Raw genomic sequence first — 27910 nt, 5'->3', positions numbered from 1 at the left:
GCAGAGGGGTAAAGCCCCTCCCACTGTAAGGGATAATCAGGTTTGAGACCACCTGAGCAACCTGATCTACTTAAAGATGTCCCTGCAGAGGGGTTGGGCTAGATGATCTCTAAAGGTCCCTTCCAACACAAAGCATTCTATGATTCTAAGTATTGACTGCATTACATCTGATGACTGCACAAACCCAACTGAAGTGTTACCCCCACCAAATAAAACTAGTTCATTCCATGCGTGAACTGAAAGAAAGACACATGAACACATCTATGATACACTATCTCAAACACAGACGTCCTGAAGCTGGTAATGAAAGTTTTTGCTTCTGTTCCACTTACACGGTCACTAAGATTACTCATATGATCAGTACCTCATATATAACATGCCATATGCTGACTCCAAAGAGAAGGAGGGGGTAACACAGAAGGAACAAGCAGCCGTGGCAACATGAGTCCTCTCAGCTAGCTGGAGGCTGTAAAGAAGATACAATCAGAAATCCAAAGCCAAAGAAATGAGCTCTCTGGTGAAAACTAATTTCTTACTTCCTCTAGAAATCTACTGCCAATGGCATAGAGTATCTTTCAGGAGTCAGGAAGGTTCATCTCAAAGGCAGGAAGACTTTCTCACAGAGACTGCTACCAGCAAGGTAACTTTGCAGCTTCATCACTGTCATTATTTGAGTGCCCATTAAGAATTTCTTAGCGTATTTCAGATAACCCTGTAAATAACATGTTTCATTCTTCCTGAAACAATACCAACACAACAGACTTGGGTACCTGGATGACATTTCTCATCAGGCTCAGACACAGCAGATTGTCATGTCATTCACAGTGACTGCTAGAGACGGGTGACACCACAACTTTTCCAATATGTCAACATACCTTCTGTGTTTCAGAAGCACCTTGTCAGCCAGAAGCACATGCTAACAGATATGCTTTGTGATCAAACACTTACTTAGCACAAAAAATTTTGCATGGCAAGATGAAAAACGCAGTAAAACTTTAAATGTATAGACAGAATAAACTTCCTTCCCCCCATGTATCCCCCAACCAGAGCACAAAACTCAGTGTGCCACTGAAAATCCCATTACTCCTTCCCCATAGTCCAGCCCAAGTCTCAATTCCTCCTTCTGTTGCACCAGTTTTACATTGGAATTGCTCCTCTGAAGCTGTTAAATCTCACGTCTGAAAAGAAGCACAGAATCAAGCATTTTGTTTGTGGAAGTGAAGGTTTAAGCCACTGTACTCAGACCTTAAAATTACTATTTTCCCCTTCTCAGTGTGCTGCCTAGAAAAGTCTACAAATTTTTCCGTGAGACATTGAAGAACAGATTCAGGAACATACTGTGCAGGCACATTACTACTCAAGATATCCTAGCCACAACAAACTCAAGTCAAAACTCTCAGTTTTAGCAACTCCTCCATGGAAAACAATTCACTCAAAGTAACAGCATCTTTTGTGTCCGGTTATTTTCCTCCTCTTAGTCCGAGGAGAGGTAAGAGTGACACTGAACAGAATAAGGTGTAGCTGGCTGAAAAGATAACTTCTTTCAGTTTTAATGAAATTTCATAATTTGAAATTTCATTTTGAAACCAACACTTTTCAAAGGAAGTTTGCTAACTGGAAATTGAAACAGGAATTAAGTAGCCTCTAGGGAATCCCACAAAGTAGCTTAGCAACAGTGACATTCTTTCGAGCCCCGTCATTTCAATGGAGTTTAAAGACATCAGAATACCTCAAAACAAAGACTTATTCCTGAGAACTGGGTTGTCAATTCATTTTGCTATTTATAGCAGTTTAAAACAGAAAGTTAATGCACTGAAACATATCCATGTAGGTTCATTTAAAGAAGAGAAGAACCCAGACACATGGCCTCAAAAATGCGTAAAAATAGTAACAAAATAATTCTTGATACGTGTTTAAGGTAGAAATGAATCCATTTGGAAACTATGTAGGTTTATACAAAAAAACAACAAAAAAAAGACAACAAAAAAAGTTACAACATATTCCCTTGGATTCCCAATGCCTCCTTGGAAAACCAGACTCATATTAAGGACATGTTCCAACACACTGTGTGCTGGTTTTTAGGATGTAGCACAGCCTTTGAGAACATTTTGCATTGCCAAACCCTGCACAGGTGTTCAAACAGTTCAGATTCTGCAATATCCCAAACTATAAGAAAGTGATCAGAAGATACTATAAGTTACTTACCTTTGGACCTTCATCCAACAAAGCGGCTGAAAGATGCTTACAGTAGCCCTAGAGGATAAACTATATAAATAAACCAACAGTTCGTCCCCACTTCTCATTTCTACGTACGTAAGACCTAGAATGTAGGCATGTACTGCACTGCTTCCTCATTTGTATTTTAGTTCATATCTTACACAGAACAGAGGCTATTCTATGCTAATAAAAACAAGTACCACGTATTTTCCAGGACTTCTATTTTAAAGTTCCCCACTCTAGTGTCCAAACTGCTGCCAGAAAAGAAGTCTGCCATACTCCACCTTGGGAGACTGGAGGCACTCACTCTTTTTGCAGTCAGGAAACATCGGAAGGAGAACCTGCATAATTCCAAATCCTCACCTCTGATTGTATAATTTGAAGTACATCCCTCACATAAAGAAAGCAAACTATAACTAGAACTGTCATCTACTCCAAAACTATGTATTCCCATTATGATGGAAAACCATCAGAAATAGCTCACATGTGATTCAAAGTAGGGATATAAAAGGGACAACTGAAACTGCCAAGCTTATAGACAACAGCATCAGAAAAAAGTAGCAGACCTTTAAGCACTTTTGAGCACCAGCAGGAAGAAAAGACAGCACACCAGGAAAAGCCTCTCTGTCTGAACAAGTAAGAGAAACAGAAGTGACACACAGTGATGGTGTGTCGTACATGCAGGGCTGAGCCTTCCAACTCCAGGCTGTCTGGGGTTCAGCCTTTCTTGGACATATTCCTGATGCAAAAAGAAATCCACAACCCCATCTGATGCTGTTTGCCCCATTCTTTTTGTAAGCTTCTCCAGTTTTATTGTGGCCCTAGGGCAAAGATCATGGAAGAAGAGTGAAAAGGCATGCGGACAACTCCCCCATGAAATATTAGCAAAAGCAGTGAAGTGGAACTGACAGGGGAAACATACCATTTCCTAGCGTCCTACTTACCAAATCAATCAGAAATCAGCTCCAGCAATTAAGTGATAATGAATTATTGATGGCACTCACTTTGGGGAACTGAGCACTTACCAGCATTTATGAAACTAAAGAAACTGCGGTGGGTATCTCCATTTTAAGTAAGGCACAAAGCAAGGCAGACAGCAAACAATTAGCCTGACATTATGCACTGCCAAGGATCACCATTATCTCTAGAATGTTATCTTAGTTCTATTTGTACATAATCACACTTCACCTTGATTTGTGTCCCACTCTACCCATGTGCAAAATATTCCCACTCCAGAGAGGCACAGTGAGTGCTCCATGTACAAAATTCAATCCTTTCAGTAACCACATCTTACTACCTTTTCAGAGGAAGGAAAAGAGGAAGGAAAACCCAGGAAAAAAAAAACAAAAAGGCTGTGTTCAAAGTCAAGGGCAGCAAAATGGGAGCCAGGGAAAAAAACACTTTAAAATGTGATCCACAACATATGTTCAGTGGCAGAATTTGCCCCTGAGAAAGCAAAGAAGGTCTTCAAGCCCTGCTATTTCAAGATACTTTAATTCTGCACATAGCATGTCTTCAAGTCAGCCAACTTTTTTGCCAGTGCAAATAAATTCAACTAGAAGCTCAGCAGAAAGCCGAGGAATTCGGTCTTGGATTTAAAACATTCTAGCCAGCCAACTCAAGGCTGTCAGTAATACCACACAGGCACATTTCCTGCCACTAACACATAAAAGTATTATCGGAAAGAGAACTCAGTCTACTCCTACAGTACTTCACACCTGAGGTTTTCACATGCAAATGCCATTAATGGCATTCCAGTATAAATGCCATTATCCATTTGTACTATTAAAAACCAAACCAACACAGGAGGACACGAGCATTCACTGCACACTGTGTTATCTATCCTGCCCTTTCCCAATTCTTCATCAAGCTCACCAAGCAGACAGCCCTATGTACTGTTTACATGCACTTAAACCTAAGTCTCTCACACTCATAGAGCTTTCACTGTCAACAGCAGTTGCCAGAGTTGAGGCAGACACAGATTCAGCTTTACAAACTGGCAGCCATGTCATCCAGTTGGCATTAAACACCACGATGCCCGGTTAAATACCACAATGGTTTAATGCTAGTGTGTCAACTCCTAGTCTGCTCCCCGACATGAATGCTGGCAATGTAAGCTTCAGGAGGAAGAAACGTAATGTCAGTACTTGCAACATAGTTCAGCCTTGCCAAAAGGATCCCTTTCAGGACAGGGCAGCTTTCTGGGTGGAATGTGAGAAGACGGGAGACAGGGCTCAGCCCTGCCACAGATGTCTTACATGATCATATTACTCTGCTTTCCTTGGCTTCAGTTTTCCTTATCTGTTAATGATTACTAATGCTCTCCTATCCCATGGGAATGCCACAAGCATCCATAATTTATGTTTCCATGCTGCTCAGATGCGGAGGAGATGGGTACCTGAAGATATATACTGATCGGTAGTTTTCCAAATATATAAACTGGTTTTTAAGAAGCATCATAAAAAATGCAAAGTATACTATTAAAGCCCACAGGTGTATCTTAAATAATTTATTCCTCAGTAGTAAACAGGCAAAGTCATAACCAAAAATCTTTCAGCAGGTATGCAGCCAAGGATTCTAATTAAAATACAGGTAGGCCCACCCTGTAACAGATGAAACTCCAACTTCCCAAATTCCTGCCTGCTCAACTACCAACTAGACTCAGTTCACACAGTGACTCTAGAGAAATAAGTGATCCCCTGGACCTAGAAAATTCAAGTAATTTTAGATGCAGAAATTGACTGCCCTCTTATTTACACTCATGGGGGCTCAATAAGAACCCCTGGTATGGTGTCAATTTTTGTTTTCCTCTTGCATGCATACATACCTATACCTTTTGTTTAATGCTGGTGCATGATTCGTGGGAGGAAAAGGGAACGACTTGGGAAGCTTGTTTGAAAACAGATTATGAATCTGTACATTTCAAGGTATCCAGCATGACTTTGCACTGGAAACACGCAATGACTAGCTCTTGGTACAACTGCTTACACCTAGGGTTTAATTTTGACAGCTGAGCTCACTCAAACTGTTCTCTGGTTAGAGAACATTTACTACAGCATTTCAATAACACATTTTTTCCAAAACAACAGGCCAACACAGTCCTTCCAAACTGAAGTAAACAACACTGGAATATTTACTAAATCTATGCCAAGTCAGTTTTCTTATAGAGTTGCGCAAAGTAGCTTGGAAGGCTTGTGTTTGCAAACACCCAACTCGCCCCACCTTCAAGGGCCAGACTGACAAAGCTGGAAAGGGCACCCTATTTCCCAAAAGTCACTGGCCTTTTGAGATATCCTGTATCAGACATGCTTCTCATCCAAAACAGAGATAACGACCAGGTATTTTAGAAGTCTAAGTCACATTGGTTTAATTTTTATAGGATCTGATGGGCTTTACACATGTCTCTTCAGTACAGGCCCAAAGGAAGTTACATTGATCACTTCTTAAATGGGAAAGTCTGTTCACAAAAGCTAGCTGCCTAATTTTGCAATTGTTGATGAGCAAACAGATGAAGCACCAAGACTGCAGGGAAAAATTAGCTAAACTGTGCTTTACATGCTGAACACAGTTTTCCCATGAGACTACTTAGAAGGAACAGTGGCAGTCAGCAGGCCAGCAACACTGGATTCAACCTCAGTTAGGACAAGAATATCTTGCCAGTGACCAGAACTGCTTTTTGTATTTTCAGATTTCATTTGACTCAGCTAATCGGCCATTAACCTCCAATAAGGTGGACATTTATCTACAAACAACACAAGGAAATTGGAAAGTAAGCAGCCCAAGACTATCCTGTAGATTGTTAACTAAACAGCAAGGCAGAGCTCCATTAAAACAATTAATCAGAAAACATATATAGTCCATTGGCAGATTTTCAAGCGTCCCATTAGAAGTTTTAAGGATACCCAATCTGATTAGACACTTAAGTCTAACTCATGTAGAAGTCATTAATAAGTAGAGAGCCTTTAACTTTGAAAGCTTAAAAGTTATGAAAGCTGCTGCAGGAAGAGACACTGGGCATTTCTGCTGTAACTAATATGCACAGTTTTGCATAAGAATGGCAAAAGCTTTCTGTGCTCTATTAGAAAGTGAGACTGATGAAAAGGTATAGCTGTGCAAAGCAATGTCATCAAGTACCCACTACTTTTGACTGGACTCTTGATGTAACTATGAGGCAAACACTTTTAGATGTTACCTCAAAAGAGCCTACATCCAGGAACTCTGAATCAGGAGTTCTCCATGAAATGTCTACTAACATCTCAGTTGTTGAAAAGGACAGGTATTTCAGAAAAATTGCTTCAAGTTGCAGGGCAAATAGGAAATTAAGCTGTAAAACATTTTGTTTCTACATTTTATGAAAACTGGAAGGAGGAAGAAAAATGGCTATTGTGCTCTTTGGACATACAATTCAAGTATGAAGTAAGGTCACTGAAACTATTCTGGACTCTTTTTTGGAAGAGAAAGGTTGCAATGAAAAAAATATTTCAAAGAAGTGTGATGCTGTCACGAGTCCTTATGGGGGAGAAAAAAAAAAGCAGACAACAGTCTACCTCAAACTTCCAGTTTAGAAGCTAGCACTTCTCATGGAAGATTTTTAGCGTACAACTGGTCCTGCCAGTTTGTATTGTTTATAAATATTCTTAGGAACTCTACTATCAATGTCCTTTTTATCTTCCAGGTACTCTATTAATGTTCTAGTCAGATCACTTTGATCTTTGATCAGAAGTACACTCCTGATTTGTTCATTGCACATGGTGGCTCCTTTTTCAGAGGAGCAAGAAAGAATTGATTCCTGAAACTCACATACTGCTTGAAGATCTACTGGGAAGCCCTCCATCTGACTGTAAAAGGACAAATGCTTGTGGTTTGTTTTAGAGCGCACAGGCTGAAACATTACAGGGCTTCACTTTTCTCTTACCTTCACACTTGCTGATATTCAAAGCCAGTACATTTGCAAGATTGAAAATGCCTAACAAGTGGTGGTAGATCTCACCTTTTAAGAGAGGGCTAGCAAGCAAAAATTTCTTGGAGAATGTAAATCAGAATTCCAACAGGACTTGATTTCATAAAGGTCAAGTTTAACATGCAGAACCTCGGTTACATGGTAAAGTGAATGATCTGTTCATTTAAAAGTTCACAGTGGGTTTTTTGGGGGTTTTTTGTTTGGGGTTTTGTTTGTGGTTTTGGGGCATTTTTCGGGTTTTAGTTGTTTTTTGGTTGGTTTTTTTGGTTTTGCTGTGGGGTTTTTTGTTGGGTTTTTTTGGGGGTGGCGGGTTTTTTTTACAGTTCTACCTGTAACTCCATACAGGCTTTTATTTCACTCACAATCAGGTATTTGAAATTCAGCCAGCACTTTATTAAGAAATGTAACTAGTATCACCCACGTCTCTTTTTTTGTCCCTCTCCATCTTCTTTCCACGTTTCAAAAGCTTGTCTTAAAAGAAAAAGAAAAAAAAAAATCCTTTTTTTGAGTTTGAATAGACAGCAATCACCACAAACACGCTGTTGTTGCTTGTTAGCCAATTTTGAATTATGCCTAATTAGTTTAATGACTTAGTCTTTTAAAACTGATTGAGTAGTAAGTACAGTTCTTCCAGACTCCAGGATTTCACAAACACAGTTTGCATTCTGCCAGCCTGAGTGGATCTTGATCTCAGCATCTGTATTGTGTTTTTCCAGTTACCCAAACAAGCAAAGCTGTAGACTGTTTTACATGATGCCAAGTCCTTGATAAGACATGTTTCTTACTGTTGTTCGGATCACAGAAGATTTAGTCCCCCATCCCCAAGATCACCCACACAAGATCAGCATCAGAGCCCCAAACTCTTCTGGTAGACAGCCATTCTCCTCAAGACAAAATACATACACTTCAGGTTCCAGTTAGACCATATATTTAAGTAGTGTGCAGTTCCACCCAGCTCTTAAGATCATATAGTTTTGGCCCTAGCCACAAAAGCAACTTGTGCCATTGACAGGAGACTGGTTAGCAAGTTAGAGGAGTTATTTTGCCTTTGAAGTTAATTGACTGCAACATTTTTCCTTTGGAGGTTTTAAGTACTGACTCTATCAATGTATCAGTTCATGAAGAACTGATGTGCTTTGGCAGGTGAAGCAAAGTAGAGCTACACTGCATATTTAACAACACAAGGAACTGCTCTAGCATATTTTATATCAGTGCCCACATTCACAAGTTATTTAGCCATTTATACGTGCACACCTCGCATTGTGTGTCAAGTAAATATTAACTGTACTTCATGAATGATCCCTGAGAAATTGAGTAATTTGCTCAAGATGCACAATTCACTTGTAAAACTGTATCAAGAACATAGGGAGACCAAGTCCCAAGCAGTCTGCTCTAACCAAACACCACCTTCCAAACTCAGCTACAGTCGAAGTTCCAGATAGCCCAAACCTGAGCCTTAACAAACAGCACAACTAAGCAATGGATAGGGGGAAAGACAGGCAGGAGAAGGGCAAGTCCAGCAGCATAAGATCATCCTATGCATCAAAGTTTCCTATATCAGCGATTTCATATTCCATTGAATGTAAGATCCAAATCAAGAAGAAAGATGAAGTGGACCACAAAGTAGAGGAAAGGTACTCACTACATTATAGCAACATGAATTGGGACACTAAACTGCAGCCAAAGAAGGGCAGCAGAGTGATGCAAAGCACTTGCAATAGATAGAGGCAAGGGAAAAGATGACAATTCCTAGCTGCAGGTTTGGCCTACAGAAGCATACAATCCTACCATATAGCATATAGGTATAATAAGCATACATGCCAGCTTTTTTCTTTTATAAGTACAGAGTCAAAAGCATGATGAGGAAATCCATGGCTAGAACTATGCACCAATGGGTACAATTTCAGGTGAGGACATGAGGCACAAAGAAAAAAGAGAGGAAAGGATACTGAGATGCAAAGAGGAGGGAGGTCAGACAAATCAAGCATGGAAAGAAGCAAGTGTAGACTAAGTCCTCAGCATGCAGCTTTGGAACAAGAGAACAAGGATACAGGCAAAGAAAGAAAGGAAACGAAGTCTGAATTTGACAAGAAAGGCATTCACAATCTGAGAAATAATGGCTATTTTTAGCTGCAGAATTTTAGCTAAGCTTATAGAAAGACCTGCAGCAATGTTTAATAGCCCATGACATAACTTATTCATGCATCAGGAGAACAGCAGCAGAATACCAGTCCTAAGACTGTACTCTATCTGCAGCCTCCAAACTCAGAAACACAAGCTGAAGTATCACCTTCTGTAGCCACGTGCGGGCAATGACCACGTTTCCTATGAAACGGCCACTAGCTAGCACGTTCAATACAGTGCTGCACAACACGTTACCTGTGAAGAGTACCCTGGACAAGCAAGAGTACTACAAGTTGCCAACTCTTGCCCTGCTTTACAAAAGGGGGGGAAAAAGTGCAACTTGCCAAATACATGGATTTTCATAACTATATCAATTTGTGTGTCTATATCATGTTTCACATGCTCCTTTGGAATCAAAATGTGGATATCTGTGCAAGCAGCCGAGAACAAGAACAAGCAGACCAACTGCCTCAACATTTCCCATGTGCAAATTAAAACACAAACACACACCAAAACCGATTAGCATTGCACCATCTTCTCCCTTAAAAGGACTTTTCTGCCCTGATAGCCAACATTGCATGCAACGTAAGGTTGGCTTAAACTGCCTTTTAATCTGACAGTTTTACTAGCACAAGAGGCTGCATGAAAAAACCCACTCAAACACGTGATCAAGTTACTGCAGTTTAACAGGTTTCTACATGTCAAAGCAGCAAGTATCTGGATACACACTCAGTCCACAGCAAATGCAAACCTCCATTGATCATGTAAGTTAGAAATTTCCTTATCAGAAATATTAATTTAGTTAAATGCTTTCTGCAGGGGTGTTTGCCAAGTATTTTTGTTCTTCTTAAGCTATTTGTTTGAATTTTCATCTTTTTTGTTTATTTTTTAAACACATATGAGCTCCCCCTCAAAAATTCTTCAGCAGTCAGTAAATTTATGATAAACTGATTATACTAACAGCTGACTATACCTCCAGCAATGATCTGCTTACATTTCAGACAAAAGGCAGTCCATCATTCAATGTTTCACTTTAGACATACCTTAAAATACATCATTAAAACTGGTTTCACTTGAAATATTCCATTCTGCATCTTAGCATAATCTGTTATGAGATCTTGCCAGAGCAGAAGAGTTTTGCTTCAATACTTGAAAAGACAAAAATGCCCAAAACCAAGAACAAATATTTAGACATATTTCTCCCTCCTCATCTTCAAAACCTACCTGCTGATAATGAAACTGTTTTCAAGTTCAAACCCTGAAAATGCCCATTTAAATACTTATCACAGAGCGCCTTCTACCAAAGGGAGGACATCCACAGATTCAGTTTGCAGCACGTAGGACAACTGAACAGTGACAGCCTACAAGGTTTCCTATCAATTCAGAAAACTCATCATTAGCTTCCACAACGGACAAGACATTGAAATGGAGAGCACTGCTATCATCACAGCAGATCTCACACTACAGATTTTTCAGGCCTGCTCCATTACTGCATTTCTGCTTACACAGACAGACAGAGCAACCACAGGACAGGATATATCACAGAAACTATTCTGTTAAGATTTACCAGTTTGGAAAAATAACATAAAATTTAAAAAAACCCCAAACACAAAACAAAGTCTGTCCCCAGGTGATAAATTAATTTTCTATTAGGCCTTCCTACACTACTGCCCTGAAACAGAGGTGCTTGAACCTCAGCTCATTTCATCACTGCTGCCTAACAAACCATCATCTCCCTGTTACAGTTTACCAGATTTACAGCAAAGGGAGCCTTTTTATTTCTCACCGGTAGATAATCAGCATACAAATGGAAGTAGGATGCAGGTTACTGTTGTCACAATAACCATATTATAGTATCACCAGGAAATTTTTTCATCCAAAGAAGTATGGAGCTTGCTAGTCTCCCAGTGTATCAGGCACTGCAGACTGACTGTAAGCTTGTAATGTTTTATTTCACATTTGTAAAAAAGGTGCATTTTTACTACCTATTTTATAGTTAACAGTCTCCACTTCCTATCACAACATGTGACTGCAACATTGCAATCATGCTTTCACCCTCACAGCCCCTGGCAACTGCAGGGTACTGTTGTGGGAAAGTTATCCCAAGTGGGATGGAACAGCTGGAAGCTCTTGAACCCTGCAACTCCCCACCAGGCACCTACAGAAGTCTAGCCACGGACACATCCCTTTCCCTGACACTATTCAAAATCCCTGAAATTTACATGAAACCCACAAAATCATCATCTGCTTACTTCAGTCCCTGCATCAAAAACGTACTTGCAAGAGTAAAGTCTGACAACAGCCTCAAACCTCAAATGTCTGATAACCAGAAACTGATCTGAGAGAACCTGTCTGTGGGCACTACCTCCTGCAAGAAATTGTAAACATTCTCCTCAGCATGGATGCGGACCTTTGCACTAAGGTCAGTCCTTCCTGCTGACAGACATGTCTTCAGCAAATATCCCATGCTTGCTGTGTATCACCCTATTTCTCCTATTTGCCAAGTTGGAAGTTTCTTGACTTGCCAAAGCTACTACAGGAATCCTTGTCCATCTCTAATGCACTGATGTGCTACACAAGCCCGCAGCTGGCTTGTGTACTGAGAGAGACAAACACCGGTTACGAAGCACTAGACCCAGTTTAAGAGTTTTTAAGAGGACTGCATCAAAAATATGAAATAGATGTAGTGTATACACAGGACAGACACGAGTCTCCAAGTAGAGAGTGGTTTTCTTGCTCTCTTTACTTATACAGCAGTAAAGCAGAATGGTATTCAGCAGTGCTCTTCCCATGCAGTACATAGAGGTTTTCAGCAAAAAAATTCTGCTAAAAGCTATACCTCTGAATGTCAGTGCAAATGAAGACTCATGTAAGGAAATATCCTTAGTAGCATGTTGAAGTTTTAAGGTAGCAGACATTACACAATGCAGATTAATGTGGTAACATCAGTCTTCAAGCAGCTCCTACACCTGCTTGATTTTGGGGATGTTTTGTTTTTTCCCAAGCTTTTGAGAAGTAGTTGCAAATTGCAAGTACATGTGTGGCCCTGCATGTTTATGCTGTCTGTTGAACAGGGTCTCCATTCCAACAATATTAGACCAAAAGACTGGAGGGAACAAGACACAAAAGCCTCCCATTACTACAGAGCAAGTTGAGTATATTTTAAAAGCTATAATATCTACATTATATATTTGGCTTACCCATCAGAAAGGTCCTTACACTGAACTGTGACATCCTGGGGACCATACTCAGGAATTCCAGCTGTGTACTGCATTCTGACTCTCCAGCCAGTTGAAGACTGACATTTTTAAGACCTACTTCACAGCTAGAACAGGAAGGTTTGTAGTTGTCAGAAAAAAGTAATCTTCCTGTTCCATTCACTTTGTTATCATACTTTTTCAAAGCAGCTCATTTAGCTAAATATTTGTGACTCCTGCCATCATTTCGCTCCTTAAAGGATGATATACTACAAAGAAAATACTACATAAATCCATATTCAGAACGTGTCCAGTAGATTTAGGCTTCTTTGAATTAAAAAAAAAAAAAAAAAGTCTTGAAGATACAGCACAGTGATAGTCAGGATTACAGAGTTCATTTTTCTTTTAGGGACTGTTTACATTTTATTGGTTTATTCAGCTATAGCATACTTGCAATTCTCTGAGGCAATCCTTTCCTAAACTCACTGTAACTGTGTGTAGCTCAGCTTGTATTACTTCAGTAATACAAACTGTGGAAGAAGATAAAACATAGATGTCTGTTTTCTAACTAACAAACCTTCTACTTAACCTGATAATGTTGTTACAGTCTAAGCTGGTAACTGGAAGCCTTGCAGGACCCAACCTACATTCACCAACCAATTCCTGGGCTGACACTGAGCCAAAGTGAAGCACTGGGAACCAGGTCAGACCGTGGCACATGCAGGGCAGCAGGAGGGGATCAGAGCTGAGCATAACCTGCTTATATGGGCAAGAACACAGAGAGATGACAGAGGCTGTGTGTGCATGTGTGTGCACGCACCCGAGAGCTTGATGAGACTTGAAATGAGGTGGGGACTAGAAAAGGAAAGCAAGGGAATTAGGGAGCTCCTGTGCAGGGAACAGAGGTTAAAGGTTCAGATCAATAGTCTCTTTCTGATCAATTATCAGTTGCAATTACAAACAAATTAAACCAGCTTGGTATAAGTTCACACTATACATCATAACAAGATAAAACCTTTCCCGTGCAGATTAGGTCTTTCAGGATGAGAAGCACTATTTGACCCAACTGTAATATTAAGAATAAAGATGCAAATAAAAGATCAAACTTTGCCTTGCAAATCTTCACCGACACAATCCTAGTCAAGTTACTTCTGCACGCTAACAGAACAACTGTTTAGACAGACACTATACAGTGTTTATTTTCTGTTAACAGAAACTGATCCCCAGGGTTTCAAGGTTTCCCATCTGTACCCAAAAAAGACTCAATAGGAAAAGAAATATTTTCACGAGTTATTAGAACTAAAATTCAAAACAGAGTGAAGGCCGCACAGAGACAAACTAGTTCTCCCTGTGGGAAGCTTGCAGGGGATGCCAAAAACACATAAGAAGCAACATTTAAAAAACAAATCCCCAAAGACCCCATACTTTACTCTTCGAAATAAAAACAGAACACATTATAAAAAAAGGTTTCAGATAGCTCTTTGAATCCGTCCCAAAGTAAGCCTGAGCCTCTGATTAAATAACTGCAGGGTAACTTGTGCAAGAACGGCAGTTTGCAGTCGAAAAGCTGAAGAACTAACTTCCATATGAGAAACAGGTCTTCTTGGTTGCTGCCCCCAGGCCAAGGTGGAGCAGGAACATGGGATTTGGGTGGCTGGGAAATCTTCATATGTAAAGATCAGCATCTTGTAGCATGGAACCCTCCGTGTTCATCTACGGGTGATATTGCAAGCAAATACATTCAACACATGGAAAGGTATATACCTTGCTATTAATAATTAGGTAAAATTTTGGCAACATTACTGTAGTAAAATGGAAATTAATAAGGAAGAAGGCAACACAATCCACATAAACAAACCTGAGCTTTGCCTGAAGCTTTCCAAAAAAGGAACTGCTGAAATAGTTTCGCAAAGACACCCAAACCTACACAAGACTCATGAATGTCGCAGATGAAGCTTGCGGTTATGTAATTACAAAACAGTGTAAGTCCTGTTAGGCTTCTCCTCCTTCCTAGCCATCTACACCAAACTCGAAACAAACTTTTATCGTGGAAGCTGTGAAACTTATCGGTTCTTCATGACAACAAATACTCTTCAAAAAAAAGAAAAAAAGAAATTGAACTTGATAATCTGAGTTTTACCCACTGTGTGTCATCACTTCATCGGCAAGGCGCAATTCAGAAACAGACACAGCAGCATGCAGCCAGGCTACTTACACTGTCTGGAAAAGCGCCCGCTAAGATCATGTTGCAGAAATAATTCACACCTGCAGCAAAGCTGCACAAATCATCATCAACTCGCCAACTTTGACAGGCATATGCCGACCGTGGGGGGAAAAAAAGAGTTTCTACAAAGATGAATATGAATAAAGAGTAGGAAATCCCCTTTCAACACCCCAAGTGAAGCCAGGCAGGGCTCCAGCGCTTCACCGGGGTGCACGGACCCCGGCGCCGCGCCGGCCAGAGCCCGCTGCGGCCCCACCAGCCGACCGGCACGCGCGACGGCCTCCTCCGCCCCGGCGAGGCCTCGGAAGGGAGAAGGGGCCCCGGGTCGGCCCGGCCCGGGCTGCACAAGCGGGGCCGCGGCCTCTTCGGCCCGGCAGCGGCTTCGACGCCCGGCTCGGCCCAGGGGCGCCCGACCCCAACGGCCGCCCCGGGACCTTCCCGCCCGCCCCGGCCCCGCTAACCCCTCCGGGCGCCTCGCCTCACGCCGGCCCCACACACTCCCCCGGCGGCGGGGGCGCCGGGACGACCCCGAGCACGCCCTGTGGGGAGGGAGGGGACGGACACGCGCGCACGCCCCCGCCGCGGGCATCCCGGCACGGCACGGCACGGCACGGCACGGCACGGCACGGCCCACCCAGCGAGCCACGGCGCAGGCGGTGCCCCGCGCCCGGCCCGCCAGGGGGAGGGGAGAGGAGCCGAGGGGAGGGGAGGGGAGGGGAGGCCGGCGGCGCCCCCGGCCCGGCCCGGCCCGCAACGAGCCACCGAGGGGAGGCGGGCGGAGGCAGGGAGGCCCCGGCGCCCTCCTCCGCCGAGCGGAGCACGCCCCCTCGCTCCCGGGCAGCGCCCCGGGACGCCGCCACCGCGCGCACTCACCCGCCGAACCCAGCAGCAGCCACAGCAACCACATGGCCTCGGCCCCGGCGCCGGCCGTTCCGCAAACTTCGGGGCTGCTCCGCCAGTCCGGTCCCGACGGAGCCTGCGGCCGGGGGCGGCGGGGCGGAGGGAGGGCGGGGGAGGGCCCGAGGGCGGTACCCGCCGCCGCCCCGCCCCGCCGGACGGTCGTGCCCACCCGCTGCCACCGGCCCGGCCCGCCTGCGGTTCATCGCACCCCCGCCCGGGCGGGTCCTGGGCCCGGGGCGCCGCTGAGGACCGGCGCGGGGCCACGCCCCGGGCCCGGGAACCGGCCGGGAAGTCTTGCGGGGGCTGCAGGCCCGCGGGCCTCGCTGCCCGCCCTCGCAGCCGGGAAAGCCCAGCCGGGACCCCGGTGAATGGGGCGTTGCCGGCAGCCCGCCCCGCAGGGTCATCCCGGTCTCCTGCTCAGGAGAGCGGGCAGCGCGGCTCCTGTTGTCGCCGAGCATGACAGCCCTTGCAGGCCGTGCCGGTGACCCGGCCTCTTGCTCCACGGCTGTGGTCTGCTGTGCTGGCGGATCGCACGGCTCTGTTTCAGCCTGGCTGATGGCGCTGGGAGGTTGTTGCTGGTGAGCACCAGCGAGTTGCCTGCAGCGCATCGCAGCAGCACGCCTAACCACTGAGAGCTGCCTCATCTTTCTCAAATCTGTTGCCCATCAGACACCTACAGCCAGTTTCGAGGACTGTGGAGTGTTGTGGTGGCATTAGCGTGTCATACAATAAACCCTCCATTTGCAGTGTAGCAGCAGGCAGGAGCCCTTTAGTGATGCCTGGAAGAGTTTGGGTCAGAGCTGCACCCCTGCGGACAGGCTGTACCTTCCTGAGGCACATAAATGCTCACTCTGACCCTTCTGCAATAAGGAAGGGGTATGTTGCTCTCAAAAAGACTGCCTTTCCATCTTCTGATGCATGCTCCTCTCATCTTCATTCCCTAGCTGGAAGACAAGAGATTTTCATTATAGCCAGTCAATGAGACCCAGCCTGTGGGATTTAACATCCTTGTAAAGCTCTGAAACCCAGCATTTAGGAAACGTAGCATTTTCAGTCTAGGGGCCCAATCCTGATCCCACTTGTCTTCAATGCGAGGAGGAGTGGGCTTTGTTTTAAGGACCGTTATTTTTCAGTATACAATGACCAGGAGTGAAGAAACTCACGCACGTGAGCCATTCTACTTTTATGGGAAAATCGCTGCCTGTACATTAAGTGGTATCTTTTGGTTGTAAAGTATTCCCATGTGTGTGTGTCAAGTATATAAGTAGATCTGCATGTGTATAGAATAAAGTTTAACTCTCTAAAAAGCTTGAAGCATGTATTTAATAGCTGAAGAGGAAGGCTTAGTGCAGAAGGTATTTTAGCTAAGAAAGCCAGTTTATAACAGCAAAAAGCTGCCAAATATTTCTAAAACTATGCTCAGCTAATCTGCACAAAAATACTGTTTCAAGCAGAATTCTTACAATCCATGTTTAATATAGTCAGAGGAGCTTGAGGAGATTTATTGATAAGGATTTCACATCATTTGTAAGGATGAATTTATTTTTTTATTTAAAACAAGACTTTTATTTGAGTATCTAGTTTTAGCTTCTGTTAGTTCTTGAATGGTATTTTAACCCCTGATAGCTAATTTGCACGTGGAAGTCAGCTTGGGAACTAGTTTTCAGAAGGGGGTTTGAGATGGAGGAGTGGTTTCTGACCCCTGTGGGAATTTCCTCCACCTGCCAGGACACTGATCCCCAGCCGCTGCCCTTCATGCCTGGGCTCCCAGTCTGACAACCCAGTGTGACCCATCTCACCACTCAGCAGGCTCCAGCCAACTCCCCCTGACTACATGCAGCAATAGGGGTTAAGTGGCAAAGCAAGGTGGATGGGTGCCTCCTTGGCAGTTACAAGTCAACCAAGAAACTGTCTCCCAGATGTCTTGCAAACTAAAGGCAATTATTGCCTATGGTATACCATAGGACATTAAGGGATGCAACAGGAACAGCACTTGGGGAACATGCAAGACTTAGTATACAATGTTTAGGGCAAAGACCAAAGGAGGGGAGAGGGAAGGTTTGAGGTGGATCAAGGAGGAAAAAACATGGGAAAATAAAGCGAAAAGGAGATGAAAGGGGCTGGCCAAGTATAGCTGAGCCCCATGATTACCTCAGCCTATCCTATATTCTAATTAAGTCCTGTTTCTAGCTATCTTACATGTAGGTGCACTGTCGAGTCTGAGTGGGTATGTGTGAACACTAGCAAACTTCAAACTAGATTAGCCAGCAAACAAGAGGTCTGAGCATCTGTAACTAAGTGGGACCACAGACCTCAGGTCAACAATATAGACTCTGATTCACTTTACCTTTGTACGGACTGCCTTCATATTCACTGGGGTGGATTTCTGGTTTTGTACCTGGAAGCAAGATGTGATACCAGCTCTGTTGCAGACTTTGTGTGGCCTTGAGCAAGTCACTCTTATCAACCCATGCTTTGGCTCTTGATGAAACTACAGGCCATCTGCACCACAAAGATATTGCAAGGATAAATAAATAATTTCAGGTTTCCCAGAATGTAGCCAGATTCTGAATGGCTACCAGTAATGCAGGGTACCAGCCAATGATCAGAACACACAAGGAATATACTCTGAAAAAAAGATTATTTTCTTGCTTCTGTTAGCTTCATCATAAATTATGCTGGAGTAATGAAGAGCTGTGCTTGTCCTGTGGTCTTGGCAGGATCCATTATGAGAAAGCCACTTATTGTAGCTTTGTGCACTATGGCTAAGGGCTAGAAAGGGAAATTTTCTTCAGAGCCAAGCTTGTCAGAGAAGGCTCATTTATATTAGCACAACTGCTACTAGCCAAAGTTTCTGGCACTTCCTTCACTACTCTAAAAAAATGTGGGATTTTGCTGCTGGATTTTAATTTCCAAATGCAGCTTCACCTTCTGTCCTATCTTGAAATAAATTCATCAGTCCTCTAATGTATAAACATCCCAATCTCCTGACATCACACTGTCACGAATGCAGGTTTGTGAATCCTGCTGATTATGTCAATTCACTATGAATGAGTGACTTTACACAGTTCGATTTAGTAGCAGTTTAGAATTTACTTGTAGCAAATCGCAGAATTTGATTATAATATTTTAATAGCACTCAATCATCAATTATTAATAAAGTGATTAGACAAAATTGATCAAACCAGTGACTTAGTTACAGATTCGAAGATGCCAAGGTTTACTCTATTACTACATAGAAGCGCATAAAAGAGACTTAAATCACACTGAGTTAGAATGATTCATAAAGGGATTGCATATATATGGAATAAGGGGGACCCTCCTGTTGAGTCATGAGGTTTAGACTAGACCCCCTTGCTTTCTAAACTCCTTCTCAGACAGAAGCCTAGGTGCGGCTAGGTCTAGTCTTAGTCTCAGACTTGGTCAACGGTTTATATGGATAAGGATAATGTATATATATGCATATATGTATATCTAGTACATAGGAAAAGTACATAAAGGAAATTGGATTATATGAGAGAGAGAGAGAAATCGTATGTAGGGGATACGGAAACCCTTCCGTTGAGTCACGAGGTTCAGAATGGACCCCCTTGCTTTCTAAACTCCTTCTCAGAGAGGAGTCTAGGTGCGGCTGGGCCCACTCTTAGTCTCAGACTTGGTCAATGGTTTAGGAGAGTAATGCTATAAGAATAATACAGCAATATAAAACTCCTTTTAAAATTAAATCATACATCTACAAACTACTTAAATTGATTCATGCATGCACACTTACAACTATAAATGCATATATGAATATAGTATACCTGTTAAAAATTCCCCTCGAGTTTAGTGAAATACTCACGTCTAATGCCTTGGCATTTCTCAACGGGCGGGAGTAGAGTCTCGAGGAGTGAAGAATATCAGTAGCCCAGGCTCCGTTGTCAATCTCCAGCAATGAAGTTCTGGTGGCAGCAGACTTTCGGAATCTGCTAGTTTTCGCTGACTCTGAGAGACATTTCGATCAGAGGGAGATGCTGCTGCGGCCCGCGGCAGTCCAGGAGAGCTCAAAGGGCCTCACTTAGGACTGCCGTTTATAGGATTGTGAGATGATTGACTGTAATCACCAGTAAATTTCCATCCGAGCCACAATTTGGGTCGGTAGTTGCTGGAATTCCAGTAATGATGATACCACTCTGTTTCAAGGCTGTCAGGGGTAGTTGTTTGTTCTCGTTCCCCTCGTTAGCCATAATATGTATCTTGATAAGAACAGAGCCGCTCTCTGCTTCAGCCATGTAGGAGTTTCTGGTACAATTAAGGGGCGCTTAACTGACCAACTCGCTACACAAAAGCTGCGGCCTGGAATTCCTGAGATTGTAAAGCGTCCGAAGTGAAGGGGAAAAACAGAACAGAAAAACAGAGTGGGGGGGATGTATCACCACGCACACAGCATTTAATAAAACTGCATGTGACAGCGATGTCCATGGCTCATGTAGTTGCACTTTTCCACAGGAAGTTTGCAGGTGGCTTCAGGGAAGCTGACATAGGGACAGATATAATGGAAGTACTAAGGAGGCTGGGGATATCCTGAGTGAGTACTGTCTTCTGTGGGTGCCAAATTGGGTGTAAGAGATACACAGTCTTTGTTTCCACCCACATCATAGCTGTATTCTGTCCTGCTTAGAAGTTTCTTTGTGGCAAATCTGTGAATAAATCAGGTGCTCTTGCAGCAAACTGTGTGTCAAAGTTTGGGTGTCTGAGGACAGTAGAAGAAAAGGTGTCAGGATATCTGATTGTGGCATAAAGTTCTCTCTCCTGTCACTATGCTGCCAGGGGGCAGGCATTTAAACTTTGTAATGCAAACCTGCCACCAGGATTGTGGGATTTAACCCCTTTTTGGTTAGATATTCTTTTGAGATGCCCAGATGAAAGATAATCAATAACATAAAGGCTTTCCTATGAAAAAAATATCCAGATGTTTATTGAAACTAATCTCTGCCAATTATTAACTAAAGACTGCTCTTTTTAGGTTATTGTAGATGATGGAGTGTCTTCAACTCATTTTGGCAGACCTGCCAGTCTTACTCTGGGGGACAAAGGGTTATTCATAAGTACATTGCAGAGGATCTGCATCTCCAAGAGAACCTGACCTCTCTAGGAGGTACCAGCGCTCAGCACATTGTAAACTGAAGCTCAGGTTTTTCATTTCTCATTTCTAACCAGCTCAGTATACAACTCATATTTAATTTCACAATCATTCTTATAAGCTAGAAGTTGATTTTTTAGCAAGTTCACACTGGTTTGAGGCAAAAAAGCAAAATGCAATAATGTCTGTATTTGTCTAAATTTGCTGGCTTCAACCTGGAAATAGTGCTCTGAAAAAAATTCATTCTAGTCATTTATATGTGTCATGCCCAGAGACAGGATTGATGATGATGAAAAGTCAGGACTGTGTTAATTAAGGATAAACATTTGTAATAATATATTGCAATATTTTGTATATGACTGAACTGCCACTTAGCGAGCCAGGGAGTTTGGAGCTGTGTTTAGCAACAGCTTTTTGATGGATTCATAATAATAATAATTCCATTTTTAATATATTGCAGCAAAATGATAAGTGTAGATCCAAATACATTTATAAATTTTTCATCATTATTAACATCTATCAAGTTAAACAGGTATATTAGCATATCAGCCTATATCCATCTATCCATTAGAATTCATCTCCATTATGGCTTTGCAATGTTTTGATCTTTAACTCTGCATCAAGCTTGAAGCTCTCCTGACTGTTGCAACATTATTCTCTTTAGAAAACAGAGTCGGAGATCCATTTTCAAAGGAGGAGTCATAATAGGCATTCAGATTCCCTCATATCACTCGTATGCTTCTCTCATAACATCTTAACATGTAAAGGGTTGTTAACTGTATGCATTGATGTGGTCCTCATCACTACGCCAGTTGAAAACATAAGGATCAAATCAAAAGTAAGAAACATTTCTCAGACATGTGCAATTACATTGGCAGCCTTCTCAAAAAAGGAAATTGAACTACAGTGGAGCTCAAAGAGAGAGTGAGACAAGCCTCCCCCATCCTCTGCATACCATGGGCTCCAGAGCCTGCAGCAACAGGAAGCACCTGGCCAAACTAATACACCTTTCCTTGAGCTCCAGAAGTTCCAGGCTTGGATTCAGGCATCTGCACAGCCCCCGTGGCCTGCCTCTGTGGTTCCAGGAAGTCATTCCTCACAGCTGCCTGAGGCACGTGAACAGTCGATACCAATTCAAGCTACTATTCTGTGTGCAAAAACGGTTTTAATGAGCATCCAGAAAGAGTATGTTATGACTGACCCAATCTGGGATGTTCCGCTAGTACAAATTAACCTAGTTTAAGTGTTAAACCCTCTTCCTCCTCTCCTGCCAGACTGTGGGCTCAGCACATTAGAAAATGCACAGAAACTCCTTGCTCTACGATAGCCGCTGGCTTTTCTGTCCTAGTGCTATGGAAAGGGAAGGCCCTGAAGCTCTAGTCCATTCATTTTCTTTTTTTTTCTTCACACAATCTGCAAAGAACTCCCGGCTGTGCAGCTCCCATTTGGCCTGAGCTGCAGCTGTAACGGCGTTCTCTACTTGGAACTCAGAAATTGGAGATGGAAAAGGCTCGTAGGGTCAATTTGTCCATACCCTGGGCAACACGGGACGGTTCTCCATTGCACAGTAAATCTCTACATCCCCTGCCTAGGTCCCTCTTACTGACCTGCAGTGAAGAGGCTGCCACATCGTGCTCCAGGAGACCACCCCACACTCTGAGAATGTGTTTAGACCCTCACCCACTCTTTCTGGCTCATGACTGCTTGATTTCCTCTATCTACCTCCTACCTACCCTTCACTTTTGATTTTGGGACTCAAGGGGATTCGGGGGCAAAAATCCTTCTCCTCCTCTGTTTTGTGCCACAGGTATAACCTTGGGCTTCACAATTCCAGTCCTGTCCTGCCCTTCCTTAGCACAAATTGCATCAGTGGTGGTGCGTGACTGCTCTGCTGTTAGCGCAATGGGATGCACTTGGTTTTCAGCTCGCCCCTACTGCCAAAGCCACGGTAGGAGGCTGTAATGCCACGGCAGTAACAGCATGTCCTAGAGCATAGCCTGACAGCAGGGCAAGGGGCTTATCTCATCACTCTGCCCACCATGACGGCAACTTGCGAGTGGGTGACATCTGTATTTTCCATGATAACGCAAAAGGTGCAGGATCTCACCCCTGAATTGTATCACTCAGGTGGCACAGGGCTGTTTTTCCTTCTCCCCATTTTAGTTAAATTTCAGCTGGAGCATTTTCAGAGTGGTTTTCCCACTCCCAACCCCCCCACAGCATATGTGGTTGCCCCAGTCTGTCTAGACAATTCCACATCCCCACATCCCCACAGCCCTTGCAAGCTAAGCAAATTCCCAATTCCAGCTACTCTGATACAAAGGACAAAGTTTGAAATCAGAAATGCTGGTGGAAAGTTCTCATGCCTGTTTTACCTTTTAATCCTACTCTGTGGAGCAACAGGGGGCTACACTAGCAGATTCAATTTCAAAATAAAAGCACTTTCAAAAACATTGCATCCTTTCCATTTTACATATTTATAAATGTACATACAAATTAGGCAATTCTACAGTTACAGTTCTCTAGCTACAAAGCCAGACAGAGTTCTTGTTTGCAAGCTCCTCATCCCCACCTCTCACCTACTTAGGTCACAGTTTTATTATATTTGACCTTCTGAGTACTTGTGTGTTCTGTCAGGACACATTAGAAATCCATTGCATTTGCAGGGGTTTTTTTTAATCCAAAAAGTAATTTTGTTTCTTTGAGGTGAGTTTTATTCATTACCTAAAATGTCAATATTTTCAGCTAATGATTTCAAAATAAGTAATTATAGACAGCATGTAGAACAGCAAGATGATTATGTTGTCCCCAGGTCTTCCGATCACCTCCTGGACAATTAGCATATCAATACTCTCTTTAATGTAATGGGCAGTGTGTGAAATTTCCAGGCTGCCTCCAGAATCTAAAGTAGATAAAACAAGCAGACAGAGAGGATTGTTTGGCAGTTAAGTAGATAATCAATAAATGAATGCCCAGATCAATACATATCATAGCAGGCCCACAGCAATTTAGCTCCAGCTGTCCCTTAAAGACGCTCTAACAAATAAATAACAAAAGTCAAATTGATATGTCTTGATGATGAAAATTTGCTGCAATTTGCAGGAAAATGCCATAAAACTACATTATGCATGTAAATCCCCAGCTAAAGTAAAATGCTACACCACCTATGGTGTCTATGCCACCTGAAGATCTGAGAGTTTAACTCATGCCTCTGGTTTAACACCTATTTTAAAAGTAGAGTGCCTCTTTTTTGCTCTAGGTCATGAAAAACCCAGTTCATGAAAGCCTCAATTTATGTGCATATGTGGAAATTTATTTTTTTAGATTGTCACAAAATATTTGGTGCTACCTCACACTGATGCCTTTGTCTACAGTTTTGATAGGAAAACAAGACCTAAGCTAAAACTGAATTTTCTGAGTGCCAGATCTTAAATTAATTCTTTTGGAATTGAACCCTAAGGTCTTTAATGAGACACCTTAAAAAATGATCTTGACCACAAAAGGACTTTGTGATTAGGTAAGAGGTGAAGAAAGGAACCCATCTATTTGGACTTCTGCAAAGCGTTTGATACAGTCCCCCACAACATCCTTCTCTCTAAATTGGGGATATATGGATTTGATGGGTGGACCGTTTGGTGGATAAGGAATTGGCTGGATGGCCGCATCCAGAGGGTCACGGTCAATGGCTCGATGTCCAAATGGAAACTGGTGACAAGTGGAGTCCCTCGGGGGTCTGTACGGGGACCAGTGCTGTTTAATATCTTCATCAATGACATAGTGGGATCGAGTGCACCCTCAGCAAGTTTGCAGACAACACCAAGCTGAGTGGTGCAGTTGACACACCAGAAGGATGAGATGTCATCCAAAGGGACCTGGACAAGCCGGAGAGGTGGGCCTGTGTGACCCTTATGAGGTTCAACAAGGCCAAGTGCAAGGTCCTGCACCTGGGACGGGGCAACCCCCGATATCAATACAGGCTGGGAGATGAAGGGATTGAGAGCAGCCCTGCAGAGAAGGACTTGGGGCTACTGGTGGATGAAAAGCTGGACATGAGCCAGCGATGTGTGCTTGCAGCCCAGAAAGCCAACTGTATCCTGGGCTGCATCAAAAGAAGCATGGCCAGCAGGTCGAGGGAGGTAATTCTGCCCCTCTGCTCTGCTCTGGTAAGACCCCACCTGGAGTACTGCGTCCAGCTCTGGAGCCCTCAGCACAAGAAGGACATGGACCTGTTGGAGCAGGTCCAGAAGAGGGCCACAAAAATGCTCCGAGGGCTGGAGCACGTCTCCTATGAGGCCAGGCTGAGAGAGTTGGGGTTGTTCAGCCTGGAGAAGAGAAGGCTGTGGGGAGACCTTATTGCGGCCTTCCAGTGCTTAAAAGGGGCCTATAGGAAAGATGGGGAGAATCTTTTTAGCAAGGCTTGTTGTGATAGAACAAGGAACAATGGATCTAAACTAAAGAAGAATAGATTTAGACTGGATATAAGCAAGAAATTTTTTACGATGAGGGTGGTGAAGCACTGGAACAGGTTGCCCAGAGAGGTGGTGGAGGCCCCATCCCTGGAATCATTCAAGGTCAGGTTGGATAGGGCTCTGAGCAACCTGATCTAGTTAAAGCTGTCCCTGCTCACTGCAGGGGGGTTGGGCTAGATGATCTCTAAAGGTCCCTTCCAGCCCAAAGCATTCTATGATTCTATGATTCTAACTCTTCTAAGCCCTCCTGAAATGCAAGGCAACAAGATGTCAGGAGAAGATAATCATATGGTGTTTGCAGTTCCTAACTGGGAACCTGGCTGGTATTTGAAAAACTGTGAATTAAGTAATTTTGTGTTTGTTAACAAGGGTAAATTGCATGTTTGCTTACATTAAAATGTTTGTTTAAAATGTTATATTTTTAAATGGTAATCTGGAATTTGGAGTTTGTCCAAAATTCAGTCTTTTCAATGACTGATGTTCCTCAAGCTGTTCAAGGATAAAGTCCTTCTAGAAAGTGCTTGTAGGGTTCATCTGACTTTTTAAATGTCTGCTTCAGGATGAGCTAAATCCCCAGAAATGCCTATTTCTCTCCATCAAATTGGAAAGAAGCCCACAATGTCTGGCTCCAGTGGAAGCAACTGCACTGGAAATGACTGGAGCTAAGAGGAGATGAATCCCCCTGCAGCGTGATAGCTCATATATTTACAGTCAGACATCAGACTGACTGTACCTGAAGTGAAGCATATCCTCTTTACCGATCCAGAGCCAGCACCCTGTGAGCTGCAGCCCTCCTGGGGCAAGAGGGGGGGACTCAAACTGGGGCTCAGATCACTTCTCCTGCCCCTGAGGTCCAACCATCAGTAGTGAGTACAGCAAGAAGTTTGCACCCTGGGAAGCACAGGAGGCTCAGTAGAAATTTATGACCCACACAGGAACTTTTCCAGGTTTCTCTAGTTTCAGAAGTGAGAAGAACTCGCTCGTTATTGCAAGGACCCCTTAATGACATGTCATTTTGGTTCCATGGAGAAAAGGGAAAACTTCAGTGTTTGCAGCATTGTTAGTGTGGTGGCTCTGGCAGATGTGGTTTGAGGAAAGCGCATTTCCCATTTCCTTGCCACAAATTCTGAACAGTTTGAGGCTTCCTAACTGAGAAATGTACTGGCTAAACCATGCATAATATATAAGATCACAGCACAAGCTTGTATGATCAGAGGTCTGATACTGCATCTCTATTTCCTAGTGCCTAACAGAAGAGGAGCTGAATGAATCTGGCCCACCAGTTCAGTTGTCTCAGCTGGACTGCACACAGCATAGACATAGACATAATATGGATTTAGATAAGGGAGATGCTTCACATATCTTTTTAGTATTTGCTGTTTGTGATCAATGTAGGGAGTTGGAAGGGAGTAAGACCCTGAGTCATAACATGGAGTTGTTCTTATTTTACACAAGAGAGCAATGGCATATTGAAACACTCACTTTGATGGTTTCCCTGGTCTGCAGGGAGTGCTCAGTAAAAGCTTTCTGCTACGTCTGGATCGACATAACTGGGATTGTTGGTCCCACATGAATTGAGCCAGGAAGTACTGCAGTACAGAGATGGTCCAGATAGGAAAGCAAATGTCACTGACAGGCAAGATCTAATTTCAGTGTTAGGTTAATGATGTGACTGATGCTGAGCCAGTAGGAAATTATTATGGCTTAGATTAGATTATGCATGTAGTATCAGAAGAGCCTTTTCCACCCCTGTGTGCATCCCTGCCCTTCCCTACCACACTCCAGAGAGCAGCAAGCCCCTTGCCTCTCTTCCATCATGCTTTTGTTAATACAGGTAGGTTAGAAAGCTGTATAAGCAATTACAAGCTCCATAATAATGTTCTATCAGCCAATTCCCCTCACCCTCTCCTGAAATCTCATTAAAGAAAAGAGAAAAAAAAGGAAAACCTGTTTGTATGGAAATCCAAAGTGACCTCTCTAATGCATGCTTTTGTATTTTTTTCACCTGCCAGAAGCACAAAGGGCTTTTCAGATCCAGAGGCTGCTGGGAGCGTCAGCAGGGCAAATAGCAAAATGAATGACTGTGCTACAAACCAGAATGGGTATTTGAACCTCAGCAGCTCCAGTCGCACCCGAAACTCTCCAGCCAGCAGATCCCTCTGGCCCAGCATTGGCTGGTATGCCTCCCTCAGCAACACTCTCCTTCTCTTTCTCTGTCCAACAAAAGGAGCAGGTTTGGGTTATAGTACAGCACAGCTTATGTTTGTGAAATGTTCTTTCCTGTCTCACTGACTAGGAGAGAAGCCATGTTTGCTCATACTCCAGCCAGAGTTAACAGAGCACTGGGCAAAGTCCGCACATGGTGGGACACCAAGATGAAGCTCATGTTACACAAGGGGATGGCAAAGTATCAGGTAAAGGACTATCCAGCTGACTTCAAGAGGCAAAATACAGCCTTCATGGATGTAGGGAAACACCACAGAACCACTACTAGGGAAGCTACTTCTATCATGTAGGCTTACAATCAAATCTCAGCACAAACTAAGTCCGGACGAAAGGTACCAGTTTAACAGTAGGTGTAGGAGCAGATATAGAAGAAAGCAGCAGTGATCCCTGTTTCTTTGCATGTGTTTGCACAACAACAGGGGTTGTGCAGAAAGTTAAGAACTTGCACGAGGGAAGGTTTAGGTTTCCCCA

General features: G+C 43.3%; 1 protein-coding gene across 1 annotated transcript in view; it reads right to left on the bottom strand.

Annotated features, from left to right (window-relative positions):
- The window catches only part of LDLRAD3 (low density lipoprotein receptor class A domain containing 3), a 112954-nt gene extending 98761 nt beyond the window's left edge, over positions 1–14193 (bottom strand). The window contains 1 exon segment of the mRNA XM_075712950.1: positions 14079–14193. Within this exon segment, the coding sequence (XP_075569065.1) occupies positions 14079–14193 (115 nt within the window).
- Positions 14194–27910: the final 13717 nt, after the last annotated feature.

This window comes from Pelecanus crispus, chromosome 6 (assembly GCF_030463565.1).
Source record: "Pelecanus crispus isolate bPelCri1 chromosome 6, bPelCri1.pri, whole genome shotgun sequence".
Taxonomy (NCBI): domain Eukaryota; kingdom Metazoa; phylum Chordata; class Aves; order Pelecaniformes; family Pelecanidae; genus Pelecanus; species Pelecanus crispus.
This window is presented reverse-complemented; position numbering and strand designations above follow the sequence as displayed.